This window comes from Pogoniulus pusillus, chromosome 18 (genome assembly GCF_015220805.1).
Source record: "Pogoniulus pusillus isolate bPogPus1 chromosome 18, bPogPus1.pri, whole genome shotgun sequence".
Taxonomy (NCBI): domain Eukaryota; kingdom Metazoa; phylum Chordata; class Aves; order Piciformes; family Lybiidae; genus Pogoniulus; species Pogoniulus pusillus.
This window is the reverse complement of record NC_087281.1, coordinates 14,469,713-14,484,731: the sequence shown is the minus strand read 5'-3', so window position 1 is coordinate 14,484,731 and position 15,019 is coordinate 14,469,713. Positions and strand designations below refer to the sequence as shown.

General features: G+C 44.9%; 1 protein-coding gene across 2 annotated transcripts; it reads right to left on the bottom strand.

The window, feature by feature from the left end:
- Positions 1–45: 45 nt before the first annotated feature.
- On the bottom strand, positions 46–14,390 carry AGT (angiotensinogen). 2 transcript variants are annotated; one of them, XM_064158503.1, is made up of 5 exons: positions 14,305–14,390; positions 7,858–8,677; positions 3,063–3,327; positions 2,456–2,600; positions 46–1,907 (listed from the first exon to the last, which is right to left on the bottom strand). In XM_064158503.1, exons 2-5 carry the CDS (start codon positions 8,648–8,650, stop codon positions 1,716–1,718), a joined length of 1,395 nt encoding a protein of 464 aa, XP_064014573.1. In that variant the 5' UTR covers positions 8,651–8,677; positions 14,305–14,390; the 3' UTR covers positions 46–1,715. The 2 variants fall into 2 exon arrangements, with proteins under 2 accessions (XP_064014573.1, XP_064014574.1); XM_064158504.1 differs by having other exon boundaries at positions 7,858–8,674; positions 14,305–14,386.
- Positions 14,391–15,019: the final 629 nt, after the last annotated feature.

Below are 15,019 nucleotides of genomic sequence, written 5' to 3'. Positions count from 1 at the left end.
AGAAGCCAGTAACAGGGATGTAGGTATGGATGGACAAAAGCCCAATTGAACCATTGCAAAGCAGTTTGGAAGATACTTTTATTTAAATGCTTCCATCTCTGCATGTTTATTTGTAATTGCTTCTGTGTATAACACAAGTACAGAGCATCTGGAATACATACAGTAGTGTCACATCAATCCATGGGTGGTCTATTATAGCACTTGAAATCCCACTATTCTCAAGACTTGTGTTCTTTATTAGTGTTTTCCATTAAGCTAAAAGGATCTGTCATGTATCTACATCATTACTAGCAGGCTGCTGGCATTAGGGGTTATGGATTAGGCAGACATTTGGGCCCCTGTGGGTGGCAATGAGTTAGCATGCCCTGTAGGATACATCTGCTATCATATACCAAAGAGATATGTAGTTATCTTCTAAATGCCACCCTTGCTAAAGATGAATCTAAGGATGAGAGGTGAAAATCCTTGTTCCACTGAGAGGTTTTCCTTAGTACCAATATTTCACTCCCAATTCCTCACTTCCAAATTCAAGAGCTATCTCATAATCTATTCCTCTGTTTCAAACCTTTATAACTCTGCTAAGGGTTGGACTGGACCACTGAAACCTTTCACGTGTAGCAACACATCCACTGTTTATATTAGTATAGATATCTCCATTGATACTATTTTTTTAAGAACATATGTTTTAGATATGTTTAAGTTTACAGATCAGGGCTGTAAGCAGTAATGTGTTTGAGATTTGGGTTGGTTTTTTTCTGCGGGGGTGGGGGCGGGGAATTGTCACTATAAAGCTGTAATAATGACTTCTTGGGTTGAAAAGTAATCCAAGGAATGGAACTGGGTTGGAATAATAGACCTTTTTTAATTACAGCATATCTGATGTAATGCTGTCAGGTTGTGAGGATTTATTCATCATGGTTCATTGATGTTACTGAATCATATTTTTAGCTGTCCCATCAAGTTAAGGAATTAACATATCACAGGATATTAGGGGTTGGAAGGGACCTAAGGAGATGATGGAGTCCAACCCCCCTGCCAGAGCAGGACCACACAATCTAGCACAGATCACAGAGGAACACATCCAGACAGGCCTTAAAAGTCTCCAGAGAAGGAAACTCCACAACCTCTCTGGGGAGCCTGTTCCAGTGCTCTGGGACCCTTAATCTGAGCTGCAGAAAAAAATTCCCTCTATCGTGTTTTTCCTTTCAAGACAAAAAATCTTGCCTCACCAGGACAAGCAAAGCCTGCCTATGCTGTTGACAGCATTTAAAAGGAAAATCTTGCTGACAAAGTTTGATCTCTGTGAGTATCTGTAAAACATTCACTGTAATGTAAAAGTGAGGAGCCTGCCTTGCAAAACTGACCAAACTAATAATTTAAATGTAGCTCCTTTAAGAATGAAGATGTAATTTTTGGCTCCTTCTTATAGTAAATGCTGCTTATGCTTTGTTCTTACTATGCTGAAAATGAGCTGAGAGCAGAAGGGAGGCAGAGAAGAGGAAGAGAAGCTTGAGTCAGCTCAAGTAAAAAGAAGAACAAGGATGAAGTGTTGTAGTATTTTAGCCTCAAAACCTTTATGTTTCAAACACTACTCTGTGCTTCCTCTCGAAGCTAAGCAGAGCACTCCACAAGACCATAAAAACAGCCAATGAATAAGAAAAAGCTGATGGGAAATATGTATCATTGTCCTCCCTCCCCATCCCCTGGGTTTGCATTTAAATCCCAGGCAGAGGGTTTGTTACTCTGCCAAGGAAAAGCATTGCCCTTGATTTCTCTTCAAAAACAGCTAAAAGGAATGGTTTGTTCACTCTTATATCCAGGAACGCTGCATCTTGCTTCTGGGCTGCAGGGTCTTCCAGCTGGTCCGTTCCATCACCGCTCAGCTTGAAAAAGGCTTTATTTATTACCTGCAAGGCAATAACCGTGAGTAACTGGAGTCATCAGAGCATGGTAGTGAGTCTGAGTAGATGTTAAAGCACTTTACAGCTGTTAGCAGCACAGGAAAGACTCTATGGATGTTTAAAAGTAAACAGAAAGCTGGAGTACCTGTTCTATAATGTGTGAAAAGGACTTTACAATTGCTTGTACGTTGGGCTGTCTGAAATCCTGCCACCCTGAAATCCCCTGACAGAATCATAGAATCAGCCAGGTTGGGAGAGACCTCCAAGATCATCCAGTCCAACCTAGCACCCAGCCCTAGCCAGTCAATTAGACCATGGCACTAAGTGCCTCAGCCAGGCTTTTCTTCAACACCTCCAGGGACAGCTACTCCACCACCTCCCTGGGCAGCCCATTCCAATGCCAATCACTCTCTCTGGGAAGAACTTCCTCCTGACATCCAGCCTAGACCTCCCCCAGCACAACTTGACACTTACTCCAGGTAAACTGATAGAGTTAAGGAGGCTGAAACTGAGCAGGAGGCATACTTTTCTGATGCCAGTGATGGGTACTGTACCTTTCCAACTGTTAAATTGGAGTCACTTATTTTACTGAGATCTGCCCCCTTCCCCAGCAGTGCTGGCAGTTCCATATCTGAAAGAAGCTCCTGTAGATCAGATCTGTCTTCTACTGTTAACTTTGGCAGTGTTAATTTGATTTCTCTGCAGAAAGAGAGAAGAAAATGAGTGTTAGCTGTCCACTATAAAAGCATCACATTTAGGTAGCCCTAGGAAATGTACATATGAAAACAGGCACAAGAATTGTTGGTTATGTGGGGACAGACAGCTGCCAATGGCTGATGTGTGACATGTCACTGTTCCTAAGTGGGAAGTCACCCTAAGTCTGCCTTGGGTATGTATTCAACCCCACTTCATGGGTCACGTGCTGTCAGCTAGACACTTGCTCCTTTCCTTGAAATATCTCTAGATAAAAAGCTGATCCCACTAAAGTTGAGCTCCCTCGGAGCTGAGCCCCTCTGGATTTGCAGGTGCATCTTCAATTTGTGCTCAAGGGTGTTAAACCCTCCCTTGGTAGGATCTGACCTTGGTCAGGGAGCAGCAGGCCTGTGTGGTGCACCCTGTCTCATTCATTCCTATTGGAGGGTGCATGTGCCCGAGCCCTACCTTGGGGACAGCTCCTGAAGCCAGGCTGAGGACTGCAACGACAGCTGGGACTCCACATGCTCCAGGTCGCTGCCATTGATGGGCTGCAGCAGCACCAGCAGCATGGTCTTGCTGATAGGGACTTCCACCACGGAAAAAGTCCCACTGGCATCAGTTTTGTACTTGAATGTCCCCGTGACTGACAACATAGGGACCAAGACCTTCATGTTTGGATCCACCCAGAACTCCTGAGGCTCTCTGAGCTGGGAGACTTGCTTAGCATTCACTGAAAAACAGATTGAGAAAGAAGAAATTTATGCTCCTCTCTTCACTTCTCTGCCCATTACCAGTATGTGTGTTTAAAAACAACACACAGTGCATTAGACAAGGGCTGTGTGCATAAATTCATGTCTAGCTACTGTAAACATTTATCTTGCTTTTAATGTGCCTCTGGTAGCATCAAGCAGAGGCTGGTGCAGGTTCACAGCACAAAGACTGTGACCATCAGGACTGCAGATAAAGCTGCCTTTATTTCTGCTGGCTTTGTGGCCTTTGCTGGGCACAGTATTTCTGCTTGCTCCGTTGCCTGCCTCCTCACAAGCTACCTTGTGGCACACAGGCCTGTGCCTAGGGTCTACTTGGCTTTCCTCCTCATCTCTTACGTGGCAGCGATGGCACATTGCAGAGCACATGCATCAGGGCCAGCCCTTGCTGCAGCAGTGCTCTCAGGCAGCTGGGTGGGTTCAAGAGAGGGAAGGCAGCATGAGCTCTGGCTGAGGTCTCACCCATAATGATCTTATGAACCAAAACAATGGGGAAGACAGTAAGCATAGCTAGCACTAGGAGTGAGCCAAGGAGGTTAAAAAGGACATACCTGAACTCTTGCTAAAGCTAAATACGTATTATTCACTCAGTTCTCAAGTAAGGAAAGCCTTGCTCTCACCTCACTTGCTTCTGTGCACCTTTGCTTTTCACCATGTTATCTGCCACTGCCATAGAATCATAGAATCAACCAGGTTGGAAGAGACCTCCAAGATCATCCAGTCCAACCTAGCACCCAGCCCTATCCAGTCAACTAGACCATGGCACTAAGTGCCTCAGCCAGTCTCTTCTTGAAGACCTTCAGGGATGGCGACTCCACCACCTCCCTGGGCAGCCCATTCCAATGCCAATCACTCTCTCTGCCAACAACTTCCTCCTAACATCCAGCCTATACCTCCCTTGGCACAATTTGAGACTGTGTTTCCTTGTTCTATTGCTGGCTGCCTGGCAGAAGAGACCAACCCTCACCTGGCTGCAGCTTCCCTTCAGGTAGTTGTAGACAGCAATGACGTCAGCCCTGAGCCTCCTCTTCTCCAGGCTAAACACCCCCAGATCCCTCAGCCTCTCCTCACAGGGTTTGTGTTCCAGGCCTTTCACCAGCTTCATTGCCTTTCTCTGGACACTTTCCAACATCTCAACATCTCTCCTGAATTGAGATGCCCAGAACTGGACACAGCACTATGTACATAGATCAGTGTTGCTGCACAGTTAGGCTGTTAATCCTGGGGGCATTAAAGGGACTATTGCCACCAGTAAGAAAATCACAAATCTCAGAAATTGCTGTTTGCTGGAGTTAGGGAATTAGGAAAAGAGATGTATACATTGTGGTAAAGAAAGGAACTCCTTGCATTAGAGTAATTAATGTTGGTATAAAATAGGAGCTGATCTTGCTGTGCTGTTAACTAGTCTATTCTCCAATCAATCCATAAAAATGATGGACCCTAACACATTTAATTTGTAGTAAGAGATTTTGCATAAGAAGGCTTGTGTCTTAAATGAGCTTGCATAGGAAGAGCATTTAGGCTCTTTCAACTGCTGTAACTTCACCAAAAAGCAGCAGCATGTAGGAGATATAGAAGGTATAAACAAGACAAAGAATAAGGAAGTAGAGTTCATCCTCTTCTTTTATTGTGTAAGAATAGGGAGTGCAAGCAGAAAGCAGTAAGGAGCCACTACCATGGAGTCTGTATAACCTGCAGAATTTATTCTCACAGGACAGCACAAGTTAAGGCTGGAACATATAAAAGGAAAATAAGAACTGAGTATTCAGCTAACTGAATGCATCAAGGTGGAATAGCATTTGGTTTTAAATAGTCTTGAGAACGGTTCTGCAACATTTCAATGATTTGGGACTGAGTCCATTAATATTTTACTATTATTGAACCATCAGAAAACAGCAGGTTTGAAATTTCATGTTTGAAATGGCTCCCTGCTAGGTGAGGCTCTGGACATCCATGCCCTTGAAAGTGTAACTCGGTGTGTACTCCCCTGAAAGCACTATAGAAAGATGTTAGTAGACTTAATATGACTATTTGTTTCTTGCAGCACTTTTTTAGGACATTGGAGAAATCTATTTACTAAAGAAACCCTCCTCTTTTAATCTTTTGGGGTTTTGTTTTGTCACAGACACCTGGAACATAAAATGAGGAAACCTGAAAGATGATGAACATCCCTTCTATGGAAGGCACATTGGCAGAATTTGTTTCTTACAGTGAGATCTCCCATATCAGGGCAAAAAAACCTTCCATCAACCACATCAGAGCAGACAAGAAAGCTGTATCTACAGTAAAGGGAAGATAACTGAAGTGAAAAAAAGTCTGTCAATCACAAAGCAAAGATGTAGCCTGGGACAGTAAAAGGAAACTCTGCAGTTCTGACTTGGGAGTGCGGCAAAGAAATGTTGGACCTCTCTGCTCCAGGTAATGATCTCCAAGTTGTGTAATGCAGGTTTTTATGCCAGCCTGACAGTGGGATGATGACTTTCTGTGGAAAGCTATGACTTTTCACTTAGAAAACCAAAATACAGCAAAAAACATCCTAATAAATCTCTAGTTAAACCTGAAGCTGAGGGTTGTTGGTTCCAAAGAGGATTTTGATGAGAGATAGTAAGGGCCCTAAGATCAAGCAGTTTCATGGTGCTGTTTCCACTCACTACTTTGTATTTTGCATCTTCACAAACTTGAGTCTATCAGTAGAATTGGCACCTGATGCTCTGCACTGTGTTATGAATGACAGTCCCTGCTTGGCAGCAAATGTACAAATGTGAAACCAACTGTGGGCAAACAAAGAACAGTTGAGAACACTGAAATATTTAGCTGTTGTTTTGTATCTACTCCTCTCATTTTATCCATAATCACCTGTGGGCAAACAAAGAACAGTGGAGAACACTGCAACATTTAGCTGTTGTTCTGTATATATTCCTGTCATTTTATCCATAATCAACTGTGGGCAAACAAAGAACAGTTGAGAACAGAGAAATATTTGGCTGTTGTTTTGTATCTACTTCTCTCATTTTATCCATAATCAACTGTGGGCAAACAAATAACAGTTGAGAATAGAGAAATATTTGGCTGTTGTTTTGTACATATTTATCTCATTTTATCCATCTTGCAGGTGTTGATAATGTATCAGGAACACATTTAATGTGTCTCAGAGAAAAAAAAAATGTACTCTTTTCTTTCTACAGCTGTGGGGACAAGTTCAGCTGCTATCTACCAGCATCCCCAGGTCCCTTTCTGCCTGGCTGCTCTCCAGCCACTCTATCTCCAGCCTGTAGCACTGCTTGGGGTTGTTGTGGCCAAAGTGCAGAACCCTGCACTTGGCCTTGTTAAATCATAGAATCATAGAATCAACCAGGTTGGAAGAGACCTCGAAGATCATCCAGTCTAACCTATCCCCTAGCCCTATCCAGTCAACTAGACCAATCTCATCCCACTGGACTCTGCCCATCCATGCAGCCTGTCAAGGTCCCTCTGCAGGGCTCTTCTACCCACCAACAGATCCATAGCTGCTCCTAGCTTGCTGTCATCTGCAAACTTACTGATGCTGGGCTCAATCCCCTGTTCCAGATCATCAAAAAAGCTATTGAACAGGACTGGGCCCAGCACTGATCCTTGGGGAACACCACTAGTGACTGGCTTTTTACATTAGAGAGAAAGGTGGTGCTGACAGCTCCCTGGGGAGTTGGGATCAATTAATAACAGCACCTGCTTAGAAAATTGTGGCTCCCTGCAAATTACCTGAAATACAGGCAGTGGCAGGCAAACTGTCCTAAAGTGCACAGTCTTTGGTAGTGTATTCAGTCACAAGAACACTGAAAAGCTACACTTAGAAGAAGGTACTCAGTTGTGGTACAGGAGAACGTCTGGGACAGCAGCACAGAGTGACTCTAGGTGGTTAAGGGATTGCCTTACTTCTTTTAGTTTTATATATACTCCCTGTTTCTATAACTGCAGCTTGTTTGGTTGCTTCCTGAGCCAGAAGTTGCCTCCACAGTTCTGTGTTTAAGAGCCACTAGAGGAGTAATTTTTAGCCTTAACTGAATCTGTATCTCCAGCCTGTTAGACTCAGCTTCCCTGTGGATATACAGGTTCTGGGAAAGAGAAATATTTCATAGGTTTGCTTTAAACCTGATTACTTTTCCTGGAGGCTCCTCATGACTTCTAGTTCCTTTGTAGTCAGAAATACCAGGCAACCCTTTTTAATTCTCCTTTCCATGACTTTCTGAATCATTAGCTTCCTGAACAAGGAAAATTTCTTGGAGGACATCTCCCTCCTCCTTCTCCTTATTGCTCTTGCTGACATGTGTCAGAGTGCAGGCAAGACCCCTAGCACAGTGGTGGGGAACAGAGCATTACACATGGAGTAGTATTCCAGCCTTTAATTTGAACCCTTCCCTCTCACTGCTGGCCATGTTTGGTCTTGCTTTCTTTCCAGAATCAGGGCCCCATCCTCCACCCAAGCTGCCCCTGAGATGAGCGGCGTTGCCTCGTACCTGCCAAGCGGACGTCCACTGCAAACAGCAGGTCAGCTGATGGATCAATGTCTGCCAGTAAGCACTTGCTCTGGCCCTCGCTTTTGGCCTCCACAAAAGCATTTATTTGCTTTGCTGCCTCGCTGGGGTTTGTAAAGTCAACGGCTCGAGCATAGAGAGCATCAGCAGAGGGGAGCAAGTCCTGTATGAAGAGCTGGGATAGAGCTACGCCAGGGGCAGAGAACAGGCAGAGCATCTTGGCAAAGAGCAGCTCCTCATCCCCGCTCTTCACAAGGTTTTCAATTATCCTCAGGCTGGATAGGACTTTATGTCCATCCACTCTGGAGGTGCAGTCAGGGTCTCCAGATGGGGGAACAAATCCCAGCAAACCTTGCAAATCAGCAGCTGTCTGGTTTGAGGCACCCAAGTAGAAGGATACCAAGGTGCCATAAAGACTGGTTGGAGACAGGAGCAAGTTTTGGCCCCGGCGTGCTTCCCGCAGCACGCTGTAAAACCTTGTGCCCAGCACATACAGAAAGTCCTTCACATAGCTCAGTTGCTGCCTCCTCCGGGCATTCAGGCTTGGGGCTTCCAGCTTGTCCTTGTCATTCAGGTCATCTTCATAGGCAGGTGTGGTGTGGGACTCAATGGAGATAGGGAGAAAAGTTTTCTTTCCCTCCTGGACAAGACTTTCCATCTCCTCACAGGTACTCTTGTTGAAAGAAAACAAATTGAAAGGGTGGACATAGACTCGATCAGAAGTCACTGCAGTGAGGCACACCAACAAGCAGAGAAGATCTGCTACCAGGTTCATGGTGAAAAATTGATTCCACAGTGTCTGCTGAAAGAAAAAGTAGGGAAGAAAGAAGACTGGTCAGCCTGTTGTGCATACAGATTCACTTAGTCACAGAGTCAGGTGCTAGTGCTGCATTGGAGCTACAAAGGCAGGAATGTCAGTATTTAGCACTGGCTGCTCTGATTCTGCTCCCTGAAAAGCCCAGGATGAGCTAGCCACCAGTTTGAATGATAACAAGTAGGGAAATGCTAAGCACAGGCTTAGCTCTGTTACCCCCAGCAGTACCCCAGTGATTTAGCACAGGAGGCAATGTAGTTGTGCATGCCAGCTAGCTAAGTTTGCTTATTAGATGCAAAATATTCTAATAATGCAAATATATTGCTCCTGGGACCTGGTCACAGCTATCCTTGCACACTACTACACTAAATTGTGCTGAACACAGGGATAGGGTAAGTGATTTGCCTGCTGTGATGCAGGAAGTGGGTTTGGAAACCAAGTTTCTAAACGTCTGATTACTGAATGACCCCACTCTGTCTGTCTGTCTGTCTGGGCAGCATAATACTTGGCACTAGCAGAGCATTCTGTGTTTTCATAGCCCAGCACAAACATTCATTCTAACTTCTAGGAAAACATATTCAAGTCTCCCTTATACAAATGTGTTAACTCTGAAACCATTCTCATAGTACCTGAATCAGTCAAGGTTGGAAAGGACCACAAGGATCATCTAGTTCAAATACCCATGCCCAGGGACACTCTGCCCTAGAGGAGGCTGCCCACAGCCTCATCCAGCCTGGCCTTAAACACCTCCAGGCATGGGGCCTCAACCACCTCCCTGGGCAACCCAGTCCAGGCTCTCACTTCTCTCATGCTCAAGAACTTCCTCCTCACCTCCAGTCTGAACCTACCCATGTCCACCTTTGCTCCATTCCCCCTAGTTCTGTCACTACATGAGAGCCTAAATAGTCCTTTCCCAGCTTTTTTGTAGGCTTCCTTCAGATACTAAAAGGCCACAAGAAAGTCACCTGGGGGCATCCTCCTCTCCAGACTGAACAGCTCCAACTCTTTCAGTCTGTCCTCATAGCAGAGCTGCTCCAGGTCTCTAATCATCCTCATGGTCCCTCTCTGGACACGCTCCAGCATCTCCACATTCTACTGTTCATTTCTTGATTATTCTAACTCTGTTCACCTTCTCTTGACCTTTCCAAGTTCTGCAGAGCCCATTGGGTGGGCAAACTGCTAACAGCCTTGTCAGCCAAGCTCTGCTCTCCACTCCTTTCTCCAAGATTTTTGGTATTGTGCCAGACAATTGCAATTCTGGTATCCTGAGCCTTTGGAGAGGATGCAGTGCTGTCTCAGCAGCACTTTAATTTACAGCATGGAAGTGTCTGGGTTTAAATCTAGCTGGTCAAGACCTTACACATTTCCAGCATCATTTATGAAGTATAACCATATTAATTTCACTGCAGTGTCATTATTCCCTTGCAAATACAAAAACAGAGACTTGCAGGTGCTTGGTAACTAGGCACACCCTGCTAAGTGCATCTGCCTGCACATGGCTGTAGGCTCACATCCAAGAGCTTGGTTTGCAAATCAAATCAAATTTCTGCTGTTATGAAGGTCCCTCAGGATGTCTAAGCATCTTCCTAGTGGATGCATCCAGATCAAACCTGAAACTCCTTGCTTTGTGCCTCAATAACTCCCACCCCATCCTCCAAATGCAGATAGCAGCATTCAGTGCTGTTATCTCCTCTGCTCCCTGTCCTTTCTTTGACTCTCCAGACCCACTGGCAGCAGATGATGTGCACTGCAGAGCTTCTTTGTCCCTTGTGACCAGTTTAAAAATTATCTTGGGAGGTGCCTTCCCACCTTCATACTCACAGCTCAACCAGCTGCTGTGCCAGTGCATTTCTAGACTATTCACTGCATTTTCCACACTGGGAAAACTCAGGAAAACAAACCAAAGAGACACAAATTGAGGCAGTGCCTTTCATAGAATCATAGAATCAATCAGGTTGGAAGAGATATCCAAGATCATCCAGTCCAACCCAGCACCCAGCCCTGTCCAATCAACTAGACCATGGCACTAAGTGCCTCAGCCAGGCTTTTCTTCAACACCTCCAGGGACAGCGACTGCACCACCTCCCTGGGCAGCCCATTCCAATGGCAAATCACTCTCTCTGGAACATCCAGCCTATACCTCCCCTGGCACAACTTCCCACTCTGTTCTTTCCATCATACAATTCTTTTGAAGCATTCCTAAACCTTTCCTGTAGCAGCAGGGAGATTGACTCTTGTGGAACCCAGCCAGGCTGTGCCATGAGGCTTATTTTGTGCCCGATGGCTACTTCTCTATGGCTGCCAGAGCCACCATGCTAGCTCTTCTCCCAAGAGCAGAAGCAATAGGAGCAATTCTCACCAATGCTCACACTAAGCCACATCTGTGGAAAGCCAATGTGTCTTATTTCCCTGAAGAAGTCAGCCTCAAGCCTTTCAGAAAAACATGAAAACCTGAGCTAAACAAAAAGGCTTTCAGAGCAAATCCAGAGCGTGTTCTTACTTGCCTCTGTCCCGGTGTGTGCCGCCCCTCCAGCGCTGTCCTGTCTTGGGCAGGCTCCTCACAACACCTCTTCCCCCTGGACTGGGGTGGTGTGATTGCAGGTGGATTTATGCTCTTTCCACAGGAGGGATTTTTCTACATGTCTGCAGCAGCATTGCGCAAAGCTGCTTGCTTTACATCACAGGCTGGGGGCCCAAGAAAAGTTAGCTCAGGCCAGACAGGTCCCAATGAAACCTGAACACAGCTTAATATCAGCTGCATAGAAAGTTCCAGGGGTGGATACAACCTTTAACCCGACCCAGCACATCTGCATAGCCTGCAGTTACACATTTACTGAAACAGACACGGGCACTTACTGTGCAGAGAAACTCTTCATAGGAGCTGAAAACGATTCAGCTCATTTTCTGCTACACTGAGAGGAATGCAGACTCCTTTGAACCTGTATTTATTGTACAGTTGGACTAGAATTCGTTTTTCTTCTCAGATAAATTTCCTTTAATCTCTTCTTTGCAGACCAAGTACCCATCAGTGGGTGAGACATGTACCCCACTGCAGAGTAAAATGGTTAAACTCCCTGTTTTTACCCTTTCTTTCCCTCTTGATCTATCCAAAGATCAAAAGCTTTATTTTTTCCTCTTCAAAACAAAATGGGTTGAAAAGGAGATAATGAAAGCTAGACGGATTAGGTTGCCAGAACTAGATCACAGAGGCTTCAACCCTCCCAGTCTCAGCTTCCCAAGTCCTGCTTGAAGGCAGGCAACAAGATTTGGAGATCTTTCTGCTGCTATTGAAATAATCCTCTCACTTTGATGAATCTCTTCTTCCTCTTTAAGCAAACAAGCATTGAATTAAAATAGAGATGATGCAGCTGAGTCATACTAAGTCTTGTTCAGTGCCCCTTTTAGAGTTAGCATTTAAAATGCCACCATTCTAATGGGAGTAGGGCTGGTTTAACATGTGCACCCTGCTTTTAGAGGTCCATTCAGGTGTGGTTTCTACTGCACTGTCCAGTTACATGTTGGGTTCAAGGAGAGAGCTGCGAGAGATGGATGCTTTCAGTGCACATGACAGTCAGAGTGGTAGAGCTGGAAGTGGAGAGAGGGTCAGGTGAATCTTGCCAGCCTGAGTTCTGTGTCCCAGTTGTCTAACAACAAAGAGATGGGAAATTTCTGTCTCTGCAGCCCTACTTTTCATTGAAGCTGATTGTTTTAGCTCTGACAGCATCTGAAAGTCATTCTCAGCACAGACCCATATGACAAGCTGTCATGCACACAAGGCTTAAATAAACAGCTTGAAATATTCAAGGTGGTTTTTTGTGCTCTTACTGCTTGAGCATTTCAACTGAAGAAGCATCTGGCAACAGAACAGTCTCCAAGTATTTGCAGCACCTCTAGACAGCTATATAATGCATGCAGCCCAGCCAGGCAATTGGAGAAGCATTTCCTCTATTAAAAATTAAGAGAACAAGCTAGGGTTTGAGTTGCAGTACACCTTCTTTCCCATATCCCTCCAGAGAGTTGTTCCTGTAGGCAAGATATGTGAGAGTTGGCCCCTTAGAGGTGAGTGAAGGTACAGGTGGGATGTGTGACAGCTTAGCCCAAATCTACATTTCCTGCACCACTACCCATTTGAGTCCCCACAAGACACTATGCACCAGCAAAGTGCGTGAGAATCCAGTCCACACTGTGTGTAAGAGCTATAGCTGGTCTGCTACATCCTCTTAGGTGAGACTTGAACACAGGGGAAAAGCCAACCCAGCCTGATACTGTCAGTATTGAGGACATAAACCCCAACAGTGCTCTATAAAACTCTGAAAAGTATCCTTATGAACAAGAATTACTGACTTTGGTTATTCAGCTGTAAGTGATGCTCAGAACACGATGGCAGCCAGACTTCCATGTTTCCTATGGACAACAAACACTGGAAGGCAAAATCACACAGCCCACAGCCACTACAATCTTTTTCTTTAAGGTTTTATGTCTCTGTTCTGTAGCACTAGCAGGGTGTCTTCTGCTTGCAGCTCCCCCCCCCGGGCCATGACCAAGTCTTGCTGTAGCTGGTAGTCTCCATTTGCTATAGGCACCAGCTGTAAGTCAGGCATCCCTGGCAGCAGAGGATGCTGTCTCACGGAAGAGGACAATTCCAATGTGGTGCTCTGTCACATAAAGAAAGTTCAGCTTTTATTTGAAAGTTCTCAGAGTTGTCTTCCAAGTGACCTTTGGGACTCTTCTGGTGTTTGTGCAATCATATCTATCGTTTTCCTTCTACTGAGTATTGTCAATGTCTTTCAGTGGCACAGGAAACTCCTGTGCTCCACTCTTTCTGAGCAATTAAGTAATTGGATTAAAATACTCAGCTGTCTCCAGGAAAAAGGTTTCACCAGAAAATGTTCAATGACCTCTTTCTCCCCAGTGCTCCTCCTGCTTTGAACCACCAGGAAGTTGGCTGGCCTCAGTAATATAGGGAGAATCTTTGATTTCACCTTACATTCACATTCTACTACAAAGCTCAGACACAACACCCCACACACACCCCCTAATTTGCCAGTCACTTATGCTCCTTCAATTAACATTCCCCTATTAAGAAGAATCATGTACTAGCATAGTTCCTAGACCTTTGACTTTTATCTGCTCACAGATAAAGGAGAAGCTTTCATGTATGAAGACCACAGACTGCTACACCTGGAATGTGTTTTATCCTAGTAGGAGTCAACTACAGTTAGTCTGTCATTTTACTTCTGAGCCATTTCTAATCAGCAATGCATGAATATTTCTCCAATTACTGTCTGTGGAACCTGTTGTCAGGCTTTTTCTCTTCGTAGGTTGCCATGGTTTTAGGATGAAGTATGTGCTTAAAGACAGAGCTGCAACTTCAGACAGAAGGAAGTCTCTGTCCTGCCTTTCTGTTCCATCATCCAAGGATTTTTCTGTTCCAGAAACCCTGTTTTGAGCCAAAGGTAGTCAAAAAGCTTTCTTAACAACTATGAACGTAATAGGGTGAAAGCAAGGCAGTTCCTACAGGGATCCCCTGTGCAAAGTAAGCCCAAGGCCCATAAATGTTTCCTAATGAACCTCTCCCTGCAACAGCCACAGTAAAGGTACAAAGAAACACAGACCTCTCAAACTTGCTCTTCGGTGAAGATGTTCTTGCTCTCCTTTTTTCCCCCACTCTTCTCGATTTTGGAGGGGCATTTGACTCTTGGTTTTATACTCCCTCTTGCATAAGCAAGACCCTCCCTCCTCCCCCTCACTGCCCTCATTTCTCTTCAAAACCTGCCTCTGTTTTTCCTGCTTGTTATTCATGGTCACTGCTGAGAGAGAGAGCAAAAGGGGTGGAAAAACACTGGTGCTGCCGTTACAGGTTCTCTCCCAGACACGCTCAAGGGAATCAGATCTCCTGGTCAGCCTTCCTCTTCTGAAGCACTAATGGAGTAGCATTTCTCTTCCCACCAAAATTTCTCGGTGCTGCTGATGCTAATGCTTCATGTAAATACCATCCAAAAGGATTCAGAAACTTTAACCCTTTTACAGCCAGCAGCACGTAATTTGGTCTGGAATGGGAAAACCATTTTGTCCCAACTTGCATGTTGATTGATTGCCCAGGTGGCTATTCTTTTGCTGAAGAGCATCGAGTACCCACTCTGTCAAAAAGTGATTTCATTGATCCAGATCATTCTAGGGAAAGTATAAAACGAATCACTTTGTGCAGAGACAACAGTAAACATTTTATTCTGTTTTGTTCAGTTTGTTTTCCAGCCTTCCTAAATTCTGCTCTGGCATTGAAACTCAGAGGGGCTAGATGTATTCCTGTGATGATGCTCTTGTTTCCTG

Excerpts from the sequence above, each read along its gene's own strand:
- AGT (XM_064158503.1), bottom strand. The coding sequence starts at position 8,650 with ATGAACCTGGTAGCAGATCTTCTCTGCTTGTTGGTGTGCCTCACTGCA. Across the intron at positions 2,601-3,062 it reads CTTCAGGAGCTGTCCCCAAG|AGAAATCAAATTAACACTGC; the intron begins GTAGGGCTCGGG and ends CTCTTTCTGCAG. Across the intron at positions 1,908-2,455 it reads CCAATTTAACAGTTGGAAAG|GTAATAAATAAAGCCTTTTT; the intron begins GTACAGTACCCA and ends ATTGCCTTGCAG.